The 27,626-nt window shown below is 53.4% G+C and overlaps 1 protein-coding gene and 1 non-coding gene across 2 annotated transcripts; one reads left to right on the forward strand and one right to left on the reverse strand.

The window, feature by feature from the left end:
* Positions 1-2,537: 2,537 nt before the first annotated feature.
* LOC129018574 (small nucleolar RNA U3) lies at positions 2,538-2,753 on the forward strand. Its single transcript, XR_008495381.2, has one exon. It is a non-coding gene; the product is annotated as a small nucleolar RNA U3 (small nucleolar RNA).
* A 3,461-nt stretch (positions 2,754-6,214) lies between these two features.
* Positions 6,215-17,386, reverse strand: LOC134737552 (GRB2-related adapter protein-like). The gene is made up of 3 exons (XM_063656205.1): positions 17,108-17,386; positions 12,079-12,176; positions 6,215-6,350 (listed from the first exon to the last, which is right to left on the reverse strand). Exons 1-3 carry the CDS (start codon positions 17,183-17,185, stop codon positions 6,224-6,226), a joined length of 303 nt encoding a protein of 100 aa, XP_063512275.1. The 5' UTR covers positions 17,186-17,386; the 3' UTR covers positions 6,215-6,223.
* Positions 17,387-27,626: the final 10,240 nt, after the last annotated feature.

Below are 27,626 nucleotides of genomic sequence, written 5' to 3' on the forward strand. Positions count from 1 at the left end.
TCCATCTAGGGCCTGCTGCTCACCTCACAGAAAGCCAATCACTGAAACTGTAGCAGGACGAGTCGCAGACAAAACTCCTCAGACACCGGATTAAAGAAGGAAGAGGTTTTTTTATTCGGCCGGGAGTGTCGGCAGACTCGTGTCTTAAGAGCCGAGCTCCCCGAAAAAGAAATTCCTAGCCCTTGTAAGGGCTTACAACTCTAAGGGGTCTACGTGAAAAAGTCATAATAGATCAAGTAAGCGTGAGGAACGTGACTGGGGGCTACATACATCAGCTAACAGTACAAAAAGTTTTACAGTGCTTTCTCATACAATGTCTGGAATGTACAGATAACACCAGTAGTTTTGGTCAGGGGTTAATATTATTATTATTTTAACCACCAGGGCCAGGTGGTGGCGCCAAGGTCGTCTAGCTATTTATCTTACTTCTGTTTCTTTTCAACTTTTTGCTTTCTCCATTTTCTCCTGTCTTATAAACTAGGGAAAAGGGGAGGTTGGGGAGAAACTGGGAAGGACAACAGGAGAAGTGGTGGCCTCATACCATAAAACAACGATTATTGCCAAGGAAGAAGGCGTTAACCAGGTGCTACAGCTGAGGGGATGGGAGGGATTTATCCCAGGAACGCAGGGGGTGGTTCAACATAAGAAAATCCGTTAATGTAATATACCGCATTACTAGAACAAAGGGAAAAAAACAGTCATTCCAGCTGACACAGAAAAAGCGTCCAAGAAATTCTGACATTTCATCATTAAAACATAGAGAAAACTATGAAACAAGGGGATTTGCCTCAACATTATAAAAGGTATTTGTGAAAAACCCACAGTTACCATCACACTTAAGGGCGAAAGACTAAAAGCTTTCCCCCTAAGTTCAGGAACAAGACGCAGAGGTTCACTTTTACCACTGCTAGTCTGCTAGTCTGCTAGTCAATGTGTTTTTTTTGTTTTGTTTTGAGACGGAGTCTTGCTCTGTCACCCAGGCTGGAGTGCAGTGGCGCGATCTTGGCTCACTGCAGCCTCTGCCTCCAGGGTTCAAGCAATTCTCCTGCCTCAGCCTCCCCAGTAGCTGGGATTACAGGCGCGCGCGCCACCACGCCCGGCCAATCTTTGTATTTTTAGTAGAGACGAGGTTTCACCATGTTGACCAGGTTGGTCTTGATCTCCTGACCTGGTGATCCACCCGCCTCGGCCTCCCAAAGTGCTAGGATGACAGGCGTGAGCCACTGCGCCTGGTCCAGTTGTGTTTTTATACACTAGCAAGGAACAATTCAAAAATGTAATTAAGAAAACCGCTGGGCGTGGTGGCTCACGCCTGTAGTCCCACACTTTTGAGAGGCCGAGGCGGGTGGATCCCTTGAGCCCAAGAGTTCAAGACCATCCTGGGCAATGTGGTGAAACCCCCTCCCTACAAAAAATACAAAAAATTAGCCGAGCGTGATGGCATGTGCCTATAATCCCAGCTACTCAGGCGGCTGACGTGGGAGGATCACCTGAGCCCTGGAGGTCACGGCTGCAGTGAGCTGTCACGTCATGCATCGTTGCACTCCAGCCTGAAAAAGGAGTGAAATTCTGCAACATGTTACAACATGAATGAACCTGGAAAACGTCATTCTAAGTGAAATAAGCCAGACACAAAAGGACAATATTGCATGTTTCCACTTTTAGAGGTACCTACAAGAATCAAATTCATAGAGACAGAAAGTAGAATAGTGGTTAAAAGGGTCTGGGCAGAGGGAGGAAAGGGAAGTTTGTTTTATGGGTAGAGTTTCAGTTTGGGATGTCGAAAAAGTACTGGAGATAAATAACGGTGATGGTTACATGCCAATGGCTACATGAATGTACTTAATGCCACTGAGTTGTATATGTGAAAAATGGTTAAAATGGTAAATTTTGTATCTATTTTATACCATCCCCCCTAAAAAAAATTGTTCTTAAGAGTCAAGATCTCACTCTGTCTCCCAGGCTGGGGGGCAGTGGGGTGACTGATCAGAGCTCACTGCAGCTTTGAACTCAGCCAGCTTCCCTGACTCAAACGATCATCCCGCTTCAGCCTACCGAGTAGCTGGGATTACAGACGCTGCCATCACGCCCAGGTCATTGTTGATTTTTTTCCCCCGCGCTTGGTAGAGACGGGATTCCGCTATATTGCCTAGGCTGGTGTCGAACTCATAGAACAAAGGATCCTCCCTCCTGGGCCTGGGCGTGGGCTCGCAAAACGCTGGGATTCCCGGATTACAGGCGGGCGCACCGCACCAGAAGCAAACACTTCCTGCTTCAAAAATTCAGTTTGTGATTGGCTGTCATTCAGTATTATGCTAATTAAGCATGCCTGCTTTTAAACGTCTTAAAACAATTTTTAAAATTACGTTTCCACCTAAAACGTCAAAATTTGTCAAGTGATAATATTCTAAAAGATGTTATTGCCAAACTATTTTCCTATTTGTTTCCTAATGGCATCGGAAATAGCGAAAGTATCTCGCCATCAGTTAAAAGTGTGCGGCTGATGTAGACCCAGCAGAGGCTGGGAGCAGGACGTTAAGACTATACTTTCAGGGATCATTTCTATAGTTCGTTACTAGAGAAGTTTCTCTGAACGTGTAGAGTACCGAAAACCACGAGGAAGAGACGTAGCGTTTTCTCCTGAGTGTGAAGCCGGCTTTTGGTGTCGCTTCGTTGCGACTGCCGTCAGCCATTGATGATCGTTCTTCTCTTCTTATTGGAGAATAAGAGGGAGAGGACGCGGTCTGAGTGGTTTTTTTTTGACGGTTGAATAGTAGGCAACAGGGTGTGTAAATCTCGGATGCTTTCTGCTGGGGTTTCTTTGCTACGGCTGGCGGGCTGGCGTGTCCCCAAGAAACTTTTTTGTTTTCCGCACTGTCAGCGGTGGCTCTTGTCTTTTTTTCGTTCGGGGGGTTTTCCAAATTTTAGTCTTGGCGTGGGGAGGCCGTGCGTACCTCCTGTTGTCTCTTTTTGCACTTCGCATTTTGTGCTTTTCGCTGCGTCTTTCGTCGTCGTTTCCCGCCCGCCACCCCTACCCCCAGGCGGGGTCTCGGGATCATTTGTTCTGCCTGGCTCCCAGGGAGCCTGGAGTGCGATGGCGCGATCTTGAGGTTCATAGCAACATCTGCCTCCCGGGCTCAAGCGAGTCTTCTGCCTAAGCCCTCCCGAGTGGCCGGGGCTACGCACGCCACGCCCGGCTGCTTTTTTTTGTTGGTTGTTTGTTTTGTTTTAATTGTTTGTAGAAACGGGGTGTCACCATGTTAGCCAGGTTGTTTGTTTTGTTTTAATTGTTTGTAGAAACGGGGTGTCACCATGTTAGCCAGGTTGGTCTCGAACTCCTGATCTCAGGTGATTCGCCCGCCTCGGCCTCCAGAAGTGCTGGGATTACAGGCGTGAGCCACCGCGCTCGGCCAGTGAAGACACACTATTTATTTATTTTATTTTAATTTTTGAGGCAGAGTTTCCCCTCTTGTTGCCCAGGCTGGAGTGCAAGGGCGCAATCTCAACTCGCCGCAACCTCCGCCTCCGGGGTTCAAGTGATTCTCCTGCCTCAGCCTCCACAATCACAGCTCACTGCAGCCTCGACCTCCCAGGCTCAAGCAATCCTGACCCACCTCGGCCTCCAGAGTAGCTCGGACTACAGGTGCCCACCACCATGTCTGGTTAATTATTTGTGTTTTTAGTAGAGATGGATTTTCGCCCTTACCAAGGCTGGTCTCGAACTCCTGGACTCCAGCGATCCTCCTGCCTCGGCCTCCCAAAGTCCTGGGATTACGTAAAGGCGTGAGCCACCGCGCCTGACCTTTTTCCACCACAGCCGGCGAGTTTTTTTATTTTTAGTAGAGATGAGGTTTCACTATCTTGGCCAGGTTGTTCTTGAATTCCTGACCTCATGATCCACCCGCCTTGGCCTCCGAAAGTGCTGGGATTACAGTGGTGAGCCACCGCGGCGCTCGGCCAGTGAAGACATATTTTTCATTTAATTTTATTATTTTTTTGAGATGGAGTTTTGCTCTTGTTGACCCGTCGGAGCCTGGAAGGCATCAGGTGGGTGGGAATGCTTTTCCCCCAGCAGGAGCCCTCATGGGCTCCTGGCCCAGCCTGTCTGAGTCTGCCTTTGTCTGCTTCTTTGGGATCCCCTGACTCCAAGCCCCATCAAGCTTGCATCTCCACACCCGGCCCCAGTGTTAGCTCTTGACACAGGCCTGTATTTCTTTGTCCTTTATTTTTATTTTTATTTTTTGAGACAGAGTCGTACTCCATCACCCAGGCTGGAGTGCAGTGGCACAATCTCGGCTCACTGCAGCCTCTGCCTCCCGGGTTCAAATGATTCTCATGTCTCAACCTCCCGAGTAGCTGAGATTACAGGCATGCGCCACCATGCCTGGCTGATTTTTGTATTTTTAGTAGAGACGGGGTTTCAGCATGATGGCCAGGCTGGTCTCAAACTCCTGACCTCAAGTGATCCACCCGCCTTGGCCTCCCGAAGGGCTGGGATTACAGGCGTGAGCCACCACACCTGGCCTTCTTCATCCTTTAGGAGATCATGAGAGGCCACTCTGCCCTCCTCTGGGGCCACCCCTTCCTTCATCCCTTCCTCCCAGCTGGCCTCTTTACCACCCCAGTGCTAGCTCCGCTGGTGGCAGTAAGAGCTAGCATGGTAAGCGCCTCCTCCATTCCGGGCTCTGTGCCCACAGCAGCCCTGAGAGCTGGTACTGCTGGTGGTCCCCCCGCACACCTCCACGCCTGGGCCCAGCCATTTCTCTGTGTCCCCTCATCAGCCCCTACCCGTACAGTCCCAGAGGCCATCATCTACCTCCTGGCTCCCCACAGGCCTCCCTGCCACCATGCTCTCCCCCAACAGTTCTTTCTCCTCACAGCACTCAGAGTCATCTGCTAAAAATGGAGTCCAGTTACATCTCTCCCCTGCTCAAGACCCTCCATGGCTCCCTACTGCTCTGAGAGAAAACCCGACCTCCTTTCAGGCCCTCTGTGATCACTGGATGTGGGTGGAACTCCAGCCCCTGCCCTTCGCTTACTCTGCTCCAGCCACATCACCTCCTCCGGGTTCCTACACGCCCCAAGCGCATTCCCACCTCAGGGTCTTTGCAAATGCTATTCCCTCTGCCTAGAAGCCTCTCCTCCCAGGTCCTCCTCATTCCTGGGCACCTGGGAAGCCTCCACCTCCTAGTTCAGATCTTTGCTGCAATGCCACCTCCTCAGAGAGCCCTTTCCTGACCACGTTGGTTCATTCTGTGTTAACATGTTTTCTTGTTCACTCACAAAGACTGAAACCCACGACAGCAGCAACTTTGTTTTTTTTTCCCATTTGGTTTCCCCAGCCCCTAGAGCATCCTGGCACATGGCACATAGTCAATAAATATTCCTTGAATTAATGCGTCTAGATTCTACCAGGGCCTAAGAGTAGGAAGGACAGAGACCAACTAGGAGCCTGACCCTGTCTATCCCCACCCATTCCTGCTGCTACCTTCCAGCCTGGATTCCTCAATCACCCCAGGGTGGCCCTTTAGGATTGGATTCTGTGCTGCCCAGCGGCTGCCACACCACAGGTGAGGGCCACCCTAATACAATGCCAAATGTTCCCCAGCACGGTCATCCTGCCTCCATGCCAGGGACTATTCTAATTGCTTTAAATATACCAACTTGTTTCTTCCATGCAATAGCCTATTTTACATGTGAAGAAACAGGCACAGAGAAGGTAAGTGACTTGCCCGAGGTCACAGCCAGGAAGTGGCAGAACCAGCATTTGAGCCCAGGCAGCCTGGCCTCAGGGTGCATCTTCCCAACTATATCACATAGAGTGGGACCCTGTGCGGAGCACATCCTGGACACCCGCCCTGGGCATTTCAGCACTCTCCTGCCCTCAGTCCCTTGCCACATCACCACCCTGGACACCGCCCTCTCTTGATGAAGAACCTATGATGGCTCCTGTGCTCATAGAAGCCTGGACCTTCAGCCTGGCATTCGAGGCCTTGCACAGCTGGCCTGAGCCTGCTTTCCCAACACACCCCACTGCTCTGGGCTGCACCCTGGGGTGCCCAGACCACCGCCTGTGTCCAGGCCTCTGCCCGGACTGCTCCCTCTGCAGGGATGCCATTCTTCCACCCTCACTCTGTGAGCCCCTCCCGGGCCCCAAGGCTCAGCTCAAATGCTGCCCACCCCCCACCCACCCTCCTCTGCACACACCCCCAAGGGCCAGAGCTCACTTCACAGAGACAGAGAACTCCCCTGGGGAGCTCTCGCTCTCCCGGATCAGGAAGGCTCCCAGATGGTTCCGCTTCATCAGAATCTCTTCGGCCAGCTGCCGGGAAATCCTGCCCGAGTACCACCTGTGGAGAGAGGGAGCTGGTGAAGGCAGTGTGAGACCAGGCTTTCAGCCAGCCTCCCACCCGGTGCCAGGTGTTCAAGGTCTGAGACAAGAGAGATGTGATTGCACCCATTTTACAGATGGGAAAACTGAGGCACAGAGACGTGAAGCAATACACCCGCAGTCACACAGCAGAGGCAGGCAGGAGCTGGAACACAATCCCAGCATTTTAGCTCCTGAGGCCAGCCTCTCCTACCATGCCAGCAAACACACACCCTTATGGAAACAGAAAAGTCACACTCCAGTGAGCCACAACCCAGCCAACCTCAGTCTAACTTTCCCTTTGAGATGGTAGATTCTTTAAAGTCAAAAAATAAATCAGGCTGGGTGGTGCATGACCGTAGTCCAGCTACTCGGGAGGCTGAGATGGGAGGATCACTTGAGGCCAAGACTTTGAGACCAGCCTGGGGAATAGAGAACCCCCCTCCCACCCCCGTTCCTTAAAAAAATACTTCTGGCCGGGCGTGGTGGCTCACGCCTGTAATCCCAGCACTTTAGGAGGCCAAGGCGGGCGGATCACGAGGTCAGCAGATCGAGACCATCCTGGCTAACACGGTGAAACCCCGTCTCTACTAAAAATACAAAAAAATTAGCCAAGCGTGGCGGCATGCACCTGTAGTCCCAGCTGCTGGGGAGGCTGAGGCAGGAGAATGGCATGAACCCGGGAGGCGGAGCTTGCAGTGAGCCGAGATCACACCACTGTCCTCCAGCCTGGGTGACAGAGCAAGACTCCGTCTCAAAAACAAACAAACAAACAAACAAAACACTTTTTTTTGAAATAGAGTCTTGTTCTGCCGTCCAGGCTAGAGTGCGGTGGCATGATCTCGGCTCAGTGCAACCTCCGCCTCCTGGGTTCAAGTGATTCTCCTGTCTCAGCCTCCCGAGTAGCTGGGACTACAGGTGTGTGCCACCGCCCCGGCTAATTTTTTTTTTTTTTTTTTTTTTTTTTTTTTTTTTTTTTTAGTAGAGACAGGGTTTCACCATGTTAGCCAGGATGGTTTTGATCTCCTGACCTCGTGATCCGCCCACCTCAGCCTCCCAAAGTACTGGGATTACAGGCGTGAGCCACCTCACCCGGCAAAAAAAAAAAAACTTTTTAAGTCGAAAATATAAAAACATGACAAAAATAATAGTAGCTTTGATCTGGAAATACCCATTCCACAGTCTCAGGCCACCTGAATTTTTTTCGCAGGCACAAGTTCCTTTTGCTGCTGACCAAACAGAACTGGGTATGCAGAAGGTGCCTGGTAAATGCTTAGACTCTTGCAAGATCCCCAGGGTCTGGGAGTGAAACTCCTTTTCCAGTCCTGCTGATCTTGCTGTGTGGCTCCTGATAGCTCCTGGTAGCCCCTGGCCTCTTCAGGAATTTGCCACTGCTATAGGCTGACTTTGTGTCCCCCAAAATTCAAATATTGAAACCTAATCCCCCATACAACAGCAGTTAAAGGTGGGGTCATTGGGAGGTGATTAGCAGCCCCCATGAATGAGATTGGTGCCCTTATGAAAGAGACCCCAGAAAGCTCACTTGTCTCTCTGCCATGTGAGGACACAGCTAAAAGACACAGCCGTCTATGAACCAGGAAGTAGCCTCATCAGACACGAATCTGCCAGCACCTTGATTTTGAACTTCAGCCTCCGGAACAGTGAGCAACAAATGTCTGTTGTTCATAAGCTACCCAATGGATGGCATTCCGTGACAGCAGCCTGCAGGACTAGAACACCCACCATCGGAGGGTCTGTGTGGTCTCTGGCTGGCTTTCCTAACTCCAGTGTTTTAGCCCAGCTTTGGCTCTGACCCCTTTATTGTTCAGATGGGGAAACTGAGGCCCAGAGCAGCCAGAGGTCTCATGGTGGGACCATGACAGAATGTTCCCCTTCACTTCTTCCATAAATGCTCCTCTCCCTGAGTCAGACTGAGCTTGGCACAGGTGGTGGAAGCCAGGCGGGGCTCTTCCTGTTGTTTCGGATGTTGATGAGCCCTCGGGGCTGAGTGCAGAAGGCGTGCGGTGCTGCACATGCCGCTAGTGTCCTGGCCATGTCCCGGCGCCGGCCTTGGCAGGATGAAGGCTGCTCAGTACAGACCTCGGGGCTTTTTTTCTGGTGATTGACATATTTGGCCTGGGTTCAGGGCAGGCTGAGGCTCCCAGGAACAGTCTGACTCCCAGTGGTGACTGATGGAGCAGAGGGGTAGACGCCCCAGCGCCTGGCCCTCCGGAGGGATGACTCCTAGGTGCGCATTCTGCACTATCTCCAGCTGGCCCTTGTCCCCAGCCAGATGGAGCTCCGGTTGCCCCCAGCAGCGATGACACCAACAGTGTGCCCCACTGGCTCCCCCTCTTCCCTGTCCTCTTCGCCACTGTTATATAAATTCCTTGTTATCAGGCTTGTGTCTCAGGGACGGCTTCCGGAGAAACCTGAACTCCTAGACATGAGATTCTAGACCACTGCTGCCCCCAAACGAATGGGGGCCCCTCAGCCCCTGTCCCAGCGAGTTTCCTCCTGGGAGGGGGCGTGGGGAAGGTAGCCGCTGGGTATAGGGCTCAGGGCAACCATCCGGAGAGCTCAGCCTGGGTCTCCTGGGGTTTGGAGACCTGAAGGCAGGTGCCCAGCCAGCCTGGGTGTCTCAAGGCCAGAGGTGAATGCCACAGGCTGCAGCAGGAGGGGAACATAGGGGGCCCAGGGTTGGGGTTACCAGGGAGGGGAGCTGCAGAAAGCCCCCAGCTCCGTCCTGGAACAGTGCCCAGCGTGGCCCAGGGCGGGAGTTTCCTGAGGGGGCAGGTTTCTTCGAAGAACCCACAAAACTCCTCAGGCGGCATCAGTGCGTGGGTGGCTGTTGCCCTCAGAGAGCGTCGCAATCACACCCTCCCAGGAGTCTCCCACGTCCCCTGCCAGCCCTGCCCCCACCATGGCTTGACAGATGGAGGCAAGAAGAAAGCACTTCCTGAAACCCCCAGGGCCCGGCTCCTTCCCCCATACCAGTGTCACTCCATTTGTGGCCATCTCGCATCATTCCTGTATTACTTCTGTGGAAACTGAGGCCCAGATAGGGGCAGAGACGCCCCCACACCCCACCAGATGACATAGCAAGTGCATGGCCTGGGACTCTCCCAGTCCCACAGCTGTTCTTCTGAGCTTCCCCGCTGTCCTCCAGGGTGTCCCAGCCCAGGGCCAGGCCACACGGCTGCAGTCCCGCTCCACCTCGTGCCAGCTGTGAGATCCTGGAGGGGCACTCAACCTCTCTGTGCCTCTGTCTGCTCATCTCAAAGATGGCGATGGTGGTGCTCAGCTCCTAGGGCCTTGAGAGGATGCATGAGCTGCTTGTACGCGGGTGTTTGCTGCTCCCCCCACACATCCCCCTGCCAGGCTTGTCTCTGCCTTCCCTGGCAGATATCCACTTGAACTTCCAGGCCCAGCGGGCCACACCCTTCCTCTAGGAAGCCATCCCTGACTCCCATGGGCCGTGAGGCTGGGTCACGTGCTGCTGTGGCCCCTGCCGATGAGGCTGGCTCTGGAGCACTTGGCGTACATTGTGCCTCCCCCAGGGGCTCCTGGGGTTGGCAGGGGTGAGAGGGGGTGCCCAGGGAAGGAGTGGGCCTGGCATAGTCACGAGGCCTACCTCTGAATTTCTGAGGCCCCAGCCCTCCCTCTCTGCCCCCACACCCTGGGGCCTTTATGGGCTGAGTCAGGTGTGGAGCTGGAGTTTCCCCATAGACATTTCAGGGAGCAAAGCAGGTGCTGAGGTTAGTCGAGGACACACCTGGGCATCACTTCAGGCAGGTTACTCAGGGGCCTGACCCCATCCCTGCTGTGTCCCAGACACAAATGGCCAGAGATTACCCCAGAGGCATGGGAGGCTGAAACCCTCCATGGCTCCCAACTGCCCTGCTAGAGTCTTGCCTCGACCACTGGCATCCCCCCGACAGGCCTGGCCTGGCACTGCGATCTTTTGTCATCTTTTCTCCCCTGCCTGAGCAAATGCAACCCTCTCAGCAGCTGTAGGCCAGCCAGCCTTCCAGCCATTGCCAGGCCATTTCCTCCACCTGAAGGCCCCTCCCTGACAGCTTGGCCCAGGGGGATTTCTCCCGTTCATGCCCTCTGGCATGTCTAGATGTGCCCATTGGCTTGCAGGGGCCTGGGGCACTGGCTCCAGCTTGTGGCCCTGGGTCGGATTCTCTCGTCTCTCTCCCTCTTCACGCACCCCCCTCCCTCTCCCCCTTAATTGACAGAAAGAGCACAGAAACCTGCCCAATGTCAACAACCACACGAGACATAGTGGGGCCTGGAACCCAGGCTGCAGCCCCAGATGACTACTGGAAGCTGCAGCCTCTGTGGGGGAGGCTGGGAGTGCCTGGAGCCCGGGCAGGTGGCTGAGGACCTGGGTCGGAGGGGGCCTCGCCCAGCGCAGGAAGCTGGAGGTGGTGGCAGCTTTGGAACTAACTTAAAGAGAGATAAAGAGGAAATACCTCTCATGCCCCACCCTGGCCCTGCACCTCCTTCCCTTCCCACTGCACAGCCACACACGCATCTCAGCTCCCAAACTGTCCCTCCAGCCTGCTTGGCCCTGTCACCTGTCTCCATATCTGACTGAGTCCTACCATAACACCTCCATGGCTCCTCACATGGCTTGGCATTTGGGGTCCTCCTGCCAGTCCCACACGCCACAAATTCTCTGTCATTGCTCTCCCTTTGCTCATCCTGACCCTCTCCCAGGGATGCCTTTCTCTTTTTCTACTTAACCAACTCCTACACATCCTTCAAAACCTCACTCATTGCCACCTCTTCTGAGAAGCCTTCCCTGAGAAATCACCTTAATGCTCACTGTCTTCCCATGTAGTATGTCCTTCATGTCCTCTTTCTCCCCCAGAACACAGCTGCTCTGACCCCTTGTGTCTCCAGCATCATCCGGGCTGGGCCCCCTGGAATTGTGGCCAGTGTTTAGTGCATGACTAAGTGGCTGTATCTTGGGGCTGCCTCAGCTGTCATTTAAAGCATATCCAGTTGGTTTGCATAGATTTCTTGGGCCCCATGCCTGTTCTGAGGTTGGGCCCTGCCCCAGCCATTCTCAGGGCAGCAGTGTTGGCTGCCACCTGCCCAGAGCCCAACCTGGGACATCCCTAGGCTGGTAGGTCCCAGGCCCCAGGATAGCTGGGCCCCAGGCCCAGTTCTTGCTCCACCCGGGTCCCAGACTCTGCTCTGCCAATGTCCAATTCCCCCCCAGACCCCAAAGGCAGGGCCTACCGGGTCTGCTTCCTGCCCAGCCCTCTCCCAGTCGCCACCCAGGGCCGGGCCAGCTCTCAGCAAGAGCTCTAGAACCCTCCACCCTGAACAGATTGGAGCGTCTGCCCTCCTTGAGTTATAGATAGGAAAACTGAGGAACAGAGGGCAGGGACCTGCCTAAGGCCACACAGCAGCCAGTGGCGCAGCCAGCTGAAAGCCCAGGGCCTTGTCCTCTCTCGGGGACCTCCTGGACATTCTCCAGTGGCTCAGGTCCTCAGTGTCGAAGCCTGGGCTTGCCCTAACTCTGCCCCCACTGTGGGTAAGTCCTCAGAACTGTCTCCTATGCCTGCACAGGCTGGTGGCCTCTGTGGAGCCTGGGGGCCCCAGACGGAGGGACAGAGGCCCAGGAGTGAGGGGGTCCCAGGGCCAGGAGAGACAGAGCCACGGGGACGGGATGGGGGGTGTCCACTCACGGATGGGGCTTGACGCGGATGTAGTTCTTGGGAATAAACCCCTCGACACCCCGGAGCTCGGCCTTGTACCAGTTCTGGTCATCCTCCATGTTCAGGATCTGTGGGCAGGAGACACAAAGCCACTCAGTCACCGAGAAGGAACAACTGTTACCCCCGGAGGCCCCACTGCATGCCAGGCCCCAGGTGGGCTTCGCCTGCACCAGCTTCTGTGCCTACTCACAGAGAAGGGCTGGGGGCCTGGGACGGACTTGCCCACGGTCACAAGGGCTGAATTAGAACCCTTCGTTCTTCAGTGCTGCCCATCCCCTGGCCCCAGGACAGCCCATCCTCAGGTGATTCACAGACTCCAAGGGAGGCACAGTCGGGGACTCGTAGGAGGCTTGGGGTGGCTGGAGCTGGATTCTCAGGCTCCGACACCAGGAGCCCTGCGGACCATGGGGTTTGCAGGAGCAGAACGGGGGACCTGAGTTCCTTCCTGGGTTGTGCCCCCGAGTTTGGGGGGCCCACAGCACCTACATGCCATGCACTGAGCCTTGGGGTGAAGGTCGGGGGGCCCAGCGTGAGCACAGCCGCCAGTGGTCACCTAGGGTCCCTCTCATTTAAACAGCTCAGGGGTGACAATTCAGTGGGGGGACGTCAGGCTCTGGGGAGCAGATAAGGGGGCCTTTGGTCTGAGACAGACTGGTTCTCAGCCCTGGCATGGCCTGCTCGGTCACACGGGCTCCTCTTCCGAGCCCGTGAGGCCCCCATCACCCCACAGGTGGGCCCGGAGGAACTGAAATAGCCGGAGCGGGGGTGGGAGTCCCTGAGGGGGAGCAACCAAGCGATCAAGGTGGGGCGGGGCCGGGCCTGGGAGGGGCACAGCATGAGGCCGGGGGTCCTGCCTCCATTCCCTGGGCACACCTTCCGTGTGTCCCCCTGATTCTCATATAGCCCCCAAGGTCAACATCACCAAATGCTATTTTACAGATAACAAAACTGAGGCCCAGAGGGGAAGTGACTTGGCCAAGGCCACACAGCAGGGGAGAGGTAGAGTCTGTTTGGTCAGCCAGGACTCTGAGGCCTGGGGTTTTTGGCTCGCTGGTCAAGGGGGTCCTGGCCCACCAATTTTTGCCTCCAGTCCTCTTTGTCACTGGACCCCATGTTGAGGGGACATCTCTCCTGTGAGGGGACATCTCTCCTGTCAGTCCTGGAGCAGGTTCCAATGTCAGCTCAATCCTTCAGGGGTACTTGAGAGAAAAAATTGGGCATGGGGTACCAAAGGCCCAGGGCAGGCCAATACAGGGGCACCAACTCCAGCAGTGACATTTTGCCAAGAGTAGCTGGGATTGGCCTCCTAGGGCCCAGGCCTGAGGCCCCACCCTCACAGGTGGCCTCTGCACCCCCATCTCCACCCCTGCTTTGTCCACCAGGCCAGGCTGGCTGAGCCCCTTCCTTCCTGCCCCTGCAGCCTGGGCCAGGTCAGCACACCCAGGGGCGAACGGAAGCAGGTGGCTGACTCAGGAAAACTTTCGCTCAACACAAAACAAAACAGGCCGGGCGCGGTGTTTCACGCCTGTAATCCCAGCACTTTGGGAGGCTGAAGAGGGTGGACCGCCTGAGGTCAGGAGTTCAAGACTAGCCTGGCCAACATGGTGAAACCCCGTCTCTACTAAAAATACAAAAAAAAAAAAAAAAGCCAAGTATGGTGGCACACTCCCATAATCCCAACTTTCTCAGGAGGCTGAGGCAGGAGAATCACTTGAACCCGGGAGCTAGAGGCTGCAGTGAGCCAAGATCGCGCCATTGCACTCCAGCCTGGGCAACAGAGTGAGACTCCGTCTTAAAAAAACAAAACATCTCCCCCAACCTAAGGAGAAAATGAGGGCCTGTAGGCCACATACCACAGCCATGGATTCCAGGAGGATGCCCTGAAGCCTGGGGCTCCAGAACATTCTGTCTGCTTCTGACTCTCTCTGTGGTCTTGGCCTCAGTGTCCTCCCTCGTCTGTCCAATGGGTGCATTTATGGCCTGCCCTGCATGCAGCAGTGCGGACATTGGGTGGAATATATCTCATGCAGTCCCTGCTTCGTTTTGTCTCCTTGTCGTCTGCACTCAGAGGACTCAGGGATGTCCCATTGGTTACATTAGCGGATTTCTTTCTCTTTTTTCTTTTTTTTTTTCTTTTTGAGATGGAGTCTTACTCTGTCACCAGGCTGGAGTGCAGTGGCGCAATCTCAGCTCACTGCAACCTCTGCCTCCTGGGTTCAAGCGATTCTCCTGCCTCAGCCTCCCAAGTAGCTGGGACTACAGGTGTGTGCCACCACGCCCAGCTAATTTTTGTATTTTTAGTAGAGATGGGGTTTCACCATGTTGGCCAGGCTGGTCTCGATCTCTTGACCTCACGTTCACTGATTTCTTACTGTGAACATTGTTTGAAAGCCCCAGACCCTCTGAGACCCGGGAATTCTCACAAGGGAGAGAGGCCAACTCCTCCCTGGAGGAGTATCACTGCTCAAGGTGAAAGGCAGAACTCGGCCTGCCCCTGAGCCTTTGCCCCCATGGTGCCCTCGACCCAGGCTGCCACCCCACTTTACCATCCCAGCCCGATGCAGATGCTGCTTGACAGTTGTTTACTGAGCACCTACTGTGTGACAGGCACCCCACAACGGAGCAGGGAACAAGAAGCTCACATTCTAGTAGGCAGAGACAGACCATAAACAAGGGAAGAAACAAATAAGCAAGGTAGTTTAATGGAGCAGTAAGCGCTGCGAAAAATGGACATCAGGTGACAGATGGAGAATGTCTGGTTGGGTGGGGACAGGGAGATTGTCAACACGGGACAGGTGGGGTGGTCCAGAAAGGCCTCTCTGAAGAAGTGACATGGAAGCTGAGACCCGAATTACAAGAAGGAACCAGCGGTAAGAAAATGTGGGGAACAGTGTCCAAGGCGGACGGAACAGCCAGTGCCAAGGCTCTGAGGTGGGGCCAAGCTCTGTCCTTGAAACAGAAAGGAGGCCAGGGTGTCTGGAGCTGAGGGAGGGAGGAGCAGATGTCACAAGATGTGCGGGGGAGGACCAGGCTCTGAGTCACGGCCACTGCGTGGAGATTGGGCTGGGGAGCAGAGGGTGTCGCGGGGAGACCTTGGGAGCCACCACGCAAGCCCAGGTAAGTGACAATGGAGGCCTGGGCTGGAGGAGGGGCTTCAGGTAGGTTTTGCCAGAGTTGCCGACAAGACAATGACAGGCTGCAGAAAGTAGGTTCGGGGAGCCCAGGGCTGGCTGTGTTGGGTCTGGACCGTCGCCCTTTCCCATGGAGATGTCAAGGTGACATGGGCTTCCTGAGTCTGGGTCTCATCATCCAGGCTGCTCATGCAGAGATGGGAGTGAAGCCACTAACCACATGCCCCTCCAGCTGGCAACAGCAGGGGGGTGCGTGCACCCAGAAATGCCTGGCCCATCAGGGAGGGAGGCTTTGTCCCAGGGAGGTGATGTTTGGGGCCATTTGTCCAGAGTGAGTCCATGAGCCAGAGTTTTCATCCAAGACCAAAGTTCAGATTTGAATAACGGGCTTCATTGCCCACTCTCCCAGGCTGGACTCAATCTGTAGGCAGGCAGTGCTGTGGCAGGGGCTGGCCCACAGGGAGTGCTGGAAAACACTTGCTAGACAAGAGGACAGGATGGTCGCGGAGCTCAGCTTCCACCGCAGCCACTTGATCCCTCCAAGCCTGGCTCAACGCCTCCCGCGCACCCCATTCCTGTTTCATCACTGCCCCACTCCCTCCCAACACCACACTTGGGTCTAGAGACCTCGAAGTGCTCTCAGATGAGAAACCAAGACTTGGATCCCCGCAGAGGGTCATGCCTTGGGCTCACAGCCCCAGTGCTCAGCCTGGCCCTGTCTCCATCTGGCCACGAGGCCAACAGCCAGCACTGCAGTGACCCCAGGTGCCAGCACCCCAGCATAGAGAAGGAGGAATTGATCCTCCTCCTCTGGACCCCAACCCCCAGCCCAGCCTGTTCAGACCAAGTGCAGGTTCCACAGCCAAAGGGACACAGGTTCAAAACTGACTCCATACCGAGCAGGTCATGTTGCCTCCCTGTGCCTCAGTTTAGTCACCTGTGAAATGGGGGTGCCAGTCCCCATTGCTTAAATGGTACATGAGGTGTGCTGCTGAGTTTGGGGCCTGGCTATAGCAGGGTGATGGCACAGGGAGCTCTCCCGTCTTGTGCTTGAAGCTTGTGGCCAAGAGCAGCGCCCAGGGCTCAGCGCAGAGGAGCATCCAGTCTAACGCCCATTGCTCCAGTGGGGAAACTGAGGCCCAGGGAAGGGCAGTTACTTCCCTAGTGTGGTTTACTGGCAGTTCCAGTGCACACATCTTGGCATGGCCACTCCCAGAATCCTGGGCATGGCTTTCATATGCAAACTTTTAAGCAAGGACATTTCCAGAGACACATTCCACAGGCCCATCTGTCTAGACTGTCTTGGAAGGCTGCAACATTTGTCAAAAGCGGCCCAGACAAGGAGAAATGAACTGTGGTATGACTCTATTTTCCCTTTTCTCCACACTACTGGGAAGCTCATCCTTGACACTTTCATCATAGCTATTTTAGCCCTACTAGGTTAGCATGTGTACTTATTTCTTTCCTAAGACCTTCTCTCTCTCCCTCTTTCTCGCTCTGTTCTCCATTCCCATACTCTGTCTCTCTCTCTAGCTCTCATTCTCTCCCTCTCTCAACAATTTTCTCTTCAAACATTTTCCTGGAAAACTGGGGGTTGAACTAACTCCTGCCAGACACTGTGGTAATATCTCATCGAATCCTCACAACAGCCCCAAAGGAGGGTCATTAGTTATCTCCCCATTTCCTAGATGGAGAATCTGAGGCTCCGAGGGAAAAGGTGGCTTGTCCAGAGTCACACAGCCAATAACTGGAGAGGCTGGGCCTGTCTTCCAGGGGCCACAGTCTGCTTGGGACAGTCCCAGGCCCCCGGTGCCTAAATCCACCCCCACCCCGTGTGGGGCCAACTCAGCAGGCTCCAGTCCCCCTACCTTGAGTGTGTCTCCCTTGTTGAAGGCCAGCTCGTCGCTCTCTGTAGCCTGAAAGCTATACAGGGCCACGGACTCCATGCCGCTGCTCGGGGCTCCAGCAGCTGGGCTCAGAGCTGGGCCGACAGCTTCCTGCTTCCTCTGCAGTCGAGGACCGTCTTCCTTTGTTTTGAGTGCGTGTTTGTTCTTTTGAAGTTGAGACTGAAACTGCTCCTGATGGGGGAGAAACAGGAAACAGACATGTCACAGAACAGGGAGGGCTTGTGAGCCAGCTCGGTCCCTACCTCAGACCCCAGGTGCCAGGAATGGCCCTTGGGGAGTCTCCCTGAAGCTCTGGGAGTGGGGCCCCCTTGTGCCCATGTTTCTTTTTTTTTTTTTTTTTTTTTTTTTTTTTTTTTTTAAATTTATGAAGTATTTATTGATCGTTCTTGGGTGTTTCTCGGAGAGGGGGATATGGGAGGGTCATAGGATAATAGTGGAGAGAAGGTCAGGAGATAAACATGAACAAAGGTCTCTGGTTTTCCTAGGCAGAGGTCCCTGCGGCCTTCTGCAGTGTTTGTGCCCCTGGGTACTTCAGATTAGGGAGTGGTGATGACTCTTAAAGGGCATGCTGCCTTCAAGCATCTGTTTAACAAAGCACATCTTGCACCGCCCTTAATCCATTTAACCCTAAGTTGACACAGCATATGTTTCAGAGAGCATGGGGCTGGGGGAAAGGCCATAGATCAACAGCACCCCAAGGCAGAAGAATTTCTCCTAGTCAGAACAAAATGGAGTCTCCTATGCCCACCCCATTCTACACAGACACAGCAACAATCTGATCTCTCCTTCCTTTCCCCACACTTCCTCCCCTTCTCTTCAACAAAACCGCCATCGTCCTCATGGCCCGCTCCCGATGGTCGCTGTCTCTTTGGAGCTGTTGGGTACACCTCCCAGACAGGGCAGCCGGGCAGAGGCGCTCCTCACGTCCCAGACAGGGCGGCCGGGCAGAGGCGCTCCTCGCTTCCCAGACGGGGCCGCCCGGGCAGAGGCGCTCCTCTCCTCCCAGACGGGGCGGCCGGGCAGAGGCGCTCCTCACTTCCCCGATGGGGCCGCCCGGGCAGAGGCGCTCCTCGTTTCCCAGAAGGGGCCGCCCGGGCAGAGGCGCTCCTCGCTTCCCAGACGGGGCTGCCCGGGCAGAGGTGCTCCTCACTTCCCAGACAGGGCCGCCCGGGCAGAGGCGCTCCTCACTTCCTCCCAGACCGGGTGGCAGCCGGGCAGAGGTGCTCCTCACCTCCCAGACGGGGCGGCCGGGCAGAGGCGCTCCTCACCTCCCAGAGGGGGCGGCTGGGCAGAGGCGCTCCTCACCTCCCAGAGGGGGCGGCCGGGCAGAGGCGCTCCTCACTTCCCAGACGGTGTGGCGGCTGGGCAGAGGCGCTCCTCCCTTCCCAGATGGGGCAGCCAGGCAGAGGCGCTCCCCACTTCCTCCCAGACGGGGTGGCGGCCAGGCAGAGGCGCTCCTCACTTCCCAGAGGGGGCGGCCGGGCAGAGGTGCTCCTCATCTCCCAGACGGGGCAGCCGGGCAGAGGTGCTCCACACTTCCTCCCAGACGGGGTGACGGCCGGGCAGAGGCACTCCTCACCTCCCAGACGGGGCGGCCGGGCAGAGGCGCTCCTCACCTCCCAGACGGAGTGGTCAGGCAGAGGCGCTCCTCACTTCCCATATGGGGTGGCGGCCGGGCAGAGGCGCTCCTCACTTCCCAGATGGGGCAGCCGGGCAGAGGCGCTCCTCACTTCCTCCCAGATGGGGTGGCGGCCAGGCAGAGGCACTCCTCACCTCCCAGACGGGGCGGCCGGGCAGAGGTGCTCCTCATCTCCCAGACGGGGCAGCCGGGCAGAGGTGCTCCTCACTTCCTCCCAGACGGGGTGGCAGCCGGACAGAGGCACTCCTCACCTCCCAGACGGGGCGGCCGGGCAGAGGCGCTCCTCACTTCCTATACGGGGTGGCAGCCGGGCAGAGGCGCTCCTCACTTCCTCCCAGACGGGGTGGCAGCCAGGCAGAGGCGCTCCTCACTTCCCAGACGGGGTGGCCGGGCAGAGGCGCTCCTCACTACCCAGACGGGGTGGCCAGGCAGAGGACTCCTCACCTCCCAGACGGGGCGGCCGGGCAGAGGCGCTCCTCGCTTCCCATACGGGGTGGCAGCCGGGCAGAGGCGCTCCTCACTTCCCAGATGGGGCAGCCGGGCAGAGGCGCTCCTCACTTCCTCCCAGACGGGGTGGCGGCCGGGCAGAGGTGCTCCTCACTTCCTCCCAGACGGGGTGGCGGCCGGGCAGAGGTGCTCCTCACCTCCCAGACGGGGCGGCCGGGCAGAGGCGCTCCTCCCTTCCCAGACGGAGTGGCCAGGCAGAGGCGCTCCTCACCTCCCAGAGTGGTGCCCATGTTTCATCATCCGTAAAAGTGAGGTGCCTGGAGGAGAAGTGCCAAAGCCGTCCTGCTGGCTCAGGCACTGAGTCTCATGGCACCAGATGCTGGCCCCTCTTCACCAATTTGCCAATGACTCTCCGTCTTTTCCTAAACCCTGATGCCTCTTGTGATGCCCTGCCTCCTGCTCCTTCAATCCCAAACTCCTCACCTGGCATTCAAGGCCCTTGCAATCCACCACCTCCACCTGCCCCTACAAGCAGCCCCCATTCTCATCCCTTGTCATCCCCTTCACTCTAAACAAAGCTAGGGCTTCAGCCACAGCAAGGGGCCACACCAAACTCTCATTTCAACCCCAGACTTTTGCACCTGTGGTTCCTCTGCCTGGTGTTCTCCTCTTTCTGCTCCCAGGAGACTCTTATTCACCCATCAAAGCCCAGCTCAGAAGGTACCTCTTCTGGTTTAAACCCTGGGCACCTTAGGTGGGACTTAAATCCTAAGGTCAATAAGACTTGTAGGCCGGACGCGATGGCTCATGCCTATAATCCCAGCTTTGGGAGGCCGAGATGGGCGGATCACTGGAGGTCAGGAGTTCGGGATCAGCCTGACCAAGATGGTGAAGCCTCATCTCTACTAAAAATACAAAAAATTAGCCTGGCGTGGTGGCATGTGCCTGTAATCCCAGCTACTGGGAAGGCTGAGGCACAAGAATCGCTTGAACCCGGGAGGCAGAGGTTGCAGTGAGCCGAGGATCCATCCAGGCTCAAAGCAATCCTCCCACCTCAGCCTCCAGAGTAGCTCGGACTACAGGTGCCCACCACCATGTCTGGCTAATTATTTGTATTTTTAGTAGAGATGGGTTTTCACCATGTTACCAAGGCTGGTCTTGAATTCCTGGACTCAAGCGATCCTCCTGCCTGAGACTGTGCCATTGCACTCCAGCCTGGGTGACAGAGCGAGTCTCCTTCTCAGAAAAAAAAAAAAAAAAAAGAGAATTGTAAATAAATCTCTACCTTTTCTTAGTGGGTTTGTTATGAGCAGTGTTATCAGTGTAGCAATTCTGAAACTGTTTTGCAAGTGTTTCAGGATAGAGCACAAATGGACAAGCACAGCTATATTGTTTGGAACCAAGGTTCTCCCTGGGAAAGAAGGGAGACACAGACGTGGAAGGAAAACCAGGCAGAGCCCTGTGGTGTTGCATGGACACTGGATGAATCAGTGTGAAGTCATATTGTTTTTTTTCTGTAAAGAAGTTTTTCTTCCTTCATTTATATTAATATGGACTCATGGTTTCATATTTTAGCCAGTGGATTATAATCCATTACTATCACATTTATTTTGATGCTTAAAATGCCCCTGATTAGGCCAGTGGGGTCTCCTTCAAGCTGTCTCCTTATCCTTTTGACATGGACCCGTCATTCTGTGAACACGCCCTGACCTTCTGGCCAATAACAGAAGAATCGCTTGAACCTGGGAGATGGAAGTTGCAGTGAGCCGAGATCGCACCATTGCACTCTAGCCTGGGTGACACATCAAGACTCCATCTCAAAAAAAAAAGAAAAAATAGTTGCGAGGAAAGAAGAGAAGATGACAGCTGCCCGCCGCCCACTCTGGAGTCCCTGAGCCAACCAGGCAGGATGGAGCTGGCCCTGGCCTCACCTAGCTCCATTCCAGGGCTTCTCCACGCTGCCCTCTACTCAAAGACCCCTGCCTTCTGGCTGCCCCCGACCCCAAGGGTGACAGGATGTTATAAAGCCCCTCTTTCCGGCTCTGTTGCAGCTGAGGTTTCAAAGCCTCAGAATGATGCAATGGAGGGGTTGGGATCCGCCCCTGCCTCAGTTTTGAGGTGCTTCCAGCCATATGAGGGGAGGAAGACTTCCCCTTATGAAGCTGAATGTGTGTCCCCCGGGGCGGTGGGACAGATGCCTGGTTTATTTTTATGTGTTTTAGAAGTATTTATTCTCTGCCAAGTCCTTTACAAAGAGGTAAGTGACCAATAGTTGGTAGGTGGCAGGGCTGGGGTTCAAACTCAGGCAGGCCTGAGGGCCAAACCACGCCTACAACTCCTTCGCCGCATGGCCTCAACCCAGAGGATTCCTGCCCCAGGTGGCTCAGGCCAGAGCTGGGAGCCTGGGCTGCCTACTGTACAGTGAGCTCAAGGAGTGCAGTGAGGTAAGCAGCAAAGCTTTGTTGGAGGGTAAATCTGCCCTGATTCCGGGAGACCAGAGCGGACCCCGCAAATGGGACTTGACTGAGAGGACCCTTGAAGAATGCAGCACCCCAAATGAGGCAGACGCCGGGGCCTGGAACGAGGGGCCATCAGAAGCTGGAGGCTTGGGCCAGGCCCGGTGGCTCACGCCTGTAATCCCAGCACTTTGGGAGGTCAAGGCAGGCAGATCACTTGAGGCCAGGAGTTCGAGACCAGCCTGACCAACATGTTGAAACCCTGTCTCTACCAAAAATACAAAATTAGGCTGGGCATGGTGGCTCACACCTGTAATCCCAGCACTTTGGGAGGCCAAGGCGGGTGGATCACCTGAGGTTAGGAGTTTGACACCAGCCTGGCCAACATAGTACAACCCCGTCTCTACCAAAAATAAAAAATTAGCTAGGCGTGGTGGCAAGTGCCTATAATCCCAGCTACTTGGGAAGCTGAGGCAGGAGAATCACTTGAACCCAGGAGACGGAAGTTGCAGTGAGCCAAGATCATGCCACTGCACTCCAGCCTGGGCAACAAGAGTGAAACTCCGTCTCAAAAAATATATATACAAAATTAGCCGGGAGTGGTGGCGCATGCCTGTAATCCCAGCTACTTGTGAAGTTGAGGCAGGAGAATTGCTTGAACCCAGGAGGCGGAGGTTGCAGTGAGCTGAGATCACCCCATTATACTCCAGCCTGGGCAACAAAAGCAAAACCCCATCTCAAAAAAAAAAAAAAAAAAAAAAGGAGTTTTGGAAACCAAGGTTTTATTATGCAGATGAAGCCTCCAGGTAGCTAGCTTCAGAGAGAATAGAGTGTAAATGTTTCTTATCAGACTTAAAGAGTCTGTTCTATCAGTAATTCCAAAAGTGAGGAGGTTATAACCAGGCATGTCCAGCTCCCCCTTCCCATCATATCCTGAACTCATTTTCAGGTTAACTTTGGAATGCTCTTGCTGAGAGAAGGAGTCCATTCGGATGGTTAAGGGACTTAGGATTTTGGTTTTGATTGATGGAGGTCCCTCAAAAGCTGCTCACGGGAGGAAAACTCATCACTGGCCACAGGCCACACCAGGCTAGGGCAGACCCAATCACTCTCTCAGTGCTGAAACCCTAACCCCCTGTGATCAGCTGAGTGACGGCCCCGAAGACATCCAGGTCCTGATCCCAAGAACTTGGAATGTTCCCTTATATGACAAGAGGGACTTTGCGGGTGTGATTATATTAAGGATCGTGAGATGGGATGGAAACTGCAATTTCAATGCAGTTTGAGTTCTGTAATTATTAAACTGGGCTAGACTACTAGACCCTGGAACACTCCAAAGAGGCTGACTGGGGAACTTTTTATCATCAGAGATTGGCTGAAACACCTGAGAGAACTCCCTGAAAAAAAATTTTTTTTTGAGACAGAGTTTTGCTTTTGTTGCCTGCACTAGAGGGCAGTGGCATGATCTCAGCTCACTGCAACCTCCGCCTCCCGGTGTCTACTAAAAATACAAAAATTGGCCAGGCATGGTGGCGCATGCCTGTAGTCCCAGCTACTTGGGAGGAGAATCACTTGAACCTGGGAGGTGGAGATTGCAGTGAGCAGAGATCGTGCCACTGCACTCCAGCCTGGGTGACAGACGGAGACTCTGTCTCAGAAAAAAAAAAAAAAAAGAAAAGAAAAGAAAAGAAAATGAAGAAACAGACCAGGCATGGTGGCTCACACCTGTAATCCTAGCACTTTGGGAAGCTGAAGCAGGAGGAATGCTTGAACCCAGGAGTTCAAGACCAGCCTGGACAACATAGTGAGACCCCATCTCTACAAAAATAAACAACAACAAAAATAGGCCAGGCACGGTGGCTCACGCCTGTAATCCCAGCTTCTCAGGAGGCTGAGGTGGGAGGATCGTTTGAGTCCTGGATTTCAAGGTGATAGTGAGCTATGATCACACCATTGTACTCCTGCCTCTGAGGACAGAGCGAGATTTTGTCTGGAAAAAAAAAAAAAAGAAAACGGAAATGAAGAAACATGGATTCATGAACATCTATGAATATTTGGTTTAAAAAGGTGAGGCTATGGTGTTTGCATTGAGATCATGGCCCCTCTTGCCCTTCCTCTCAGCTCAGTGAGGCTGAGACTGCACTCTGGACAGCTGCAGCCAAGAACATGGGGTCTCCTGCTGCCTCCAGACCAAGGAAACAGGGCTCCCTCTGTCCCCAGCTCCCAGTAGGAGGGCTTTCCTCCCAGGAAGAACAGGACATCAATTTCCTATTCTACCCCAGCCACCTGTTGCTGAGACTAAGTCCTGGGTGAGTGTAGCCAAGAGTTGGGGGCCCCCTTCTTGCACCCAGCCCCCCTCAAGGAACAGAGGCTCTGCCTTGGGTGCAGTGTGCTGCAAGTGCTAGGGTCCTGATCACTCCAGCCCTGGCTCATGTGGAAGTGGCCCGACAACAGGAGAGACAAACTTTGAGGACCTCGGCCATTGTCCCCACTCCCACCAAGTCCTCAGCCCCTAGCGCAGGGTGTCACTCAGAGAGAAGCTTTCCAAAGTCTCCACCCCCAGCTCCAGGGCCCTGGCTCAGAGAGATTTTTGCCTAATGAAGAAACAGGCCATAAAAAGGAGACTTCCTAATCTCTTCCCAAAGCAACTGACCTCATTTGCTACAGAGAATGAAGGAATTCAAGGCAAAAGTTGCTTTTGTTTTGATTTTGGTTAGGTTTGTTTGAGAGTGCAGTGATGCGATCTCCACTCACTGCAACCTCCGCCTCCTGGTTTCAAGTGATTCTCCCGCCTCGGCCTCCCGAGTAGCTGGGATTACAGGTGCCTACCACCACACCCAGCTAATTTTTTTAAATTTTTTAATTTATTTTATTTTTTATTTTATTTATTTTTCAGAGGTTGAAACAAGCTCTGCAAGTTGCCAATGGATTGCTTTATAATTTCCTATAATGCCCCGCTCTGCACACTGATGCCTATCAAGTTTGGCTTCTTGGAAGGAATAGTGTGTGAGGTCCATGTCTGCTATTTGTTCTGACCTCAGGAGGGCTCCCTCTACTGGTGCTATTCCCTGTTCTCTCCTGTAAACGAGCAGCCTAGAGTTCAGCTTGTGTCTTGAATCTTCTCCCAATTATCTCTCACCATAATCTCTACCATTCTCAAAAGCACCTTTTGGGCCGGGTGCAGTGGCTCACGCCTGTAATCGCAACACTTTGGGAGGCTGAGGTGGGTGGATCACGAGGTCAGGAGTTCGAGACCAGCCTGGCCAAGATGGTCAAACCCCGTCTCTACTAAAAAACAAAAAATACAAAAATTAGCCGGGCGTGGTGGCAGGTGCCTGTAATCCCAGCTACTTGGGAGGCTGAGGCAGAGGACTGCTTGAACCCGGGAGGCGGAGGTTGCAGTGAGCCGAGATTGTGCCACTGCACTCCAGCCTGGGCGACAGAGCGAGACTCCGTCTCAAAAAAAAAAGAAAAAAAGAAAAAAGAAAAGAAAATTTGCATAGCTTAACAGCTGGGTATGGTCAGGGAAAGAGGAAGAGAGCCTTCCAAAACCACTGTCATCACAGGGTAACTGTAGGCATACTCAAAGCTGGGCCCCCTGAGAACGACCTTAGAAGATGAACGTCATAGGGAAGAAATAGACTTCACTAAAATAATCCAGCCAGTCACTAAACAAATAAACAAGAAAATAATAACAAGCCCAGGGCAGGGGAGACTCATACCCAGAATTGCTACAATGTATTATTTAAATGTCCTGTTTCCAACAAAAAAAAATACGAAGCACGCAAAAAATTTAAAAAACAGGAAAGCATGACCCATAGATCGGGGGAAATGCAGGCAAAGGAAACTGCCTGTGAGAGGGCACATGTTGATTTATCAGAAAAAGACTTTAAAGTAGCCATTATACACATGTTCATAAAACCAAAGGAAACCGTGACTAAATAAATAAAGGAATGTATGATGATGGTGTTTCATCAAATAGAGAATACCAATAAAAAGATAGAAATTGCCAGGCACGGTGGCTCACGCCTGTAATCTCAACACTTTGGGAGGCTGAGGCGGGTGGATCACGAGGTCAGGAGATCGAGACTAGCCTGGCCCAACATGGTGAAATCCTGTCTCTACTAAAGATTAAAAAAAAAAAAAATTAACCGGGTATGGTGGTGCATACCTATAATCCCAGCTACTCGGGAGGCTGAGACAGGAGAATCCCTTGAACCTGGGAGGTAGAGGTTGCGGTGAGCTGAGATTGCACCATTGCACTCCAACCTGGGCAACAGGGCAAGACTCCAAATAAAAAAAAAAAAAATCGAAATTATAAAAAAAAAAAAACAAGTGGAAATTATGAAGTTGAAAAGTATAGTAACTAAAATAGCCGGGTGCAGTGGCTCACACCTGTAATCCCAGCACTTTCGGAGGCCGAAGCAGGTGGATCACCTGAGGTCAGGAGTTCGAGACCAGTCTGACTAACATGGTGAAACCCCATCTCTACTAAAAATACAAAATTAGCCAGGCATGGTGGCGGGCACCTGTAATCCCAGCTACCCGGGAGGCTGAGGCAGGAGAATTGCTTGAACCCGGGAGGCAGAGGTTACAGTGAGCCAAGATCACGCCACTGCACTCCAGCCTGGGCGACAAGAGTGAAACTCCATCTCAAAAAAAAAAAAAAAAAAAAAAAAAAAAAAGTAAAGAAAAGTATAGTAACTGAAATAAAACATTCATTAAAGGGATTCACCAGCTGATTTCAAAATTCATATGGAATTGCAAATGATCTAGAATGGCCAAAAAAATCTTGATAAAGAAAAAAAAACGGCTGAGTGTGGCAGCTCGCGCCTGTAATTCCAGCACTTTGGAAAGCCCAGGCAGGAGAATCACTTGAGCCCAAGAAGTCAAGTCTGCAGTGAGCAGAGATCGCATCACTACACTCCAGGCTGGGCCACAGAGCAAGACCTTGTCTCAAAGAATAAAAACCAGAAACAACCAACAAACAAATAACAATAATTAAATAAAAATAAAAAACGTAGGGTTACATTTTCATGCCTTGTATTTGGCAATGGAAACTTTGATATGATACTCAAAATACAAGCAATGAAATGATAAATTGTATTTTATCAAAATTAAAACTTTTGCTCATCAAAGGACACTTTCAAGGAAGTGAAAAGACAACCTACAGAATGGAAGAAAATATTTGTAAATAATAAATCTGGTGAAAGTTTCATATCCAGAATACACAAGAACTCATAGAATTCAATACTTGAACACAAACAACCCAATTTAAAAATGGGCAAAGGATCCTAAAAGACTTTTCCCCAAATAAGGTATACAAATGGCTCACAGCTCCTGAAAGATGCTCAACCTCATTTGTCATTAGGGAAATGCAAGTTGAACCCACAATGACACACCCTTCACATCCCTAGGATTGCTATTAAGCCATGCCTGCTGTCTTGATGACCCCTGCCCCTGTCTGCCCCCCTGTCGTTGCTGGTCCCTGAGATCCATTGAGTGGACTCATTGCTGGCTCCTGGTACTACCAAGCTGGGACCTGGAATATCTTGGTGTCGCTAGAGTGAAAAGACTCATTAATTATGGTCAGTCAGATCCTTCTAGGGCTAAGAGACCAGCCAGGGTGGCCCCAGCTTGTCCCTAACTTCGGATCCTAGAAAGGAAGCCCTGGCTGGGCGCGGTGGCCCACGCCTGTAATCCCAGCACTTTGGGAGGCCGAGGCAGGAGGATCACCTGAGGTCAGGAGTTCGACACTAGCGTGGCTAACATGGTGAAATCCCATTTCTACTAAAAAAAAATACAAAAAATGAGCCAGGCATGGTGGCACGAACCTGTAATCTCAGCTACTTGGGAGGCTGAGGCAGGAGACTCACTTGAACCCGGGAGGCAGAGGTTGCGGTGAGCCAAGATTGTGCCACTGCACTCCAGCCTGGGA

This window comes from Pongo pygmaeus, chromosome 19 (assembly GCF_028885625.2).
Source record: "Pongo pygmaeus isolate AG05252 chromosome 19, NHGRI_mPonPyg2-v2.0_pri, whole genome shotgun sequence".
NCBI classification, from domain to species: domain Eukaryota; kingdom Metazoa; phylum Chordata; class Mammalia; order Primates; family Hominidae; genus Pongo; species Pongo pygmaeus.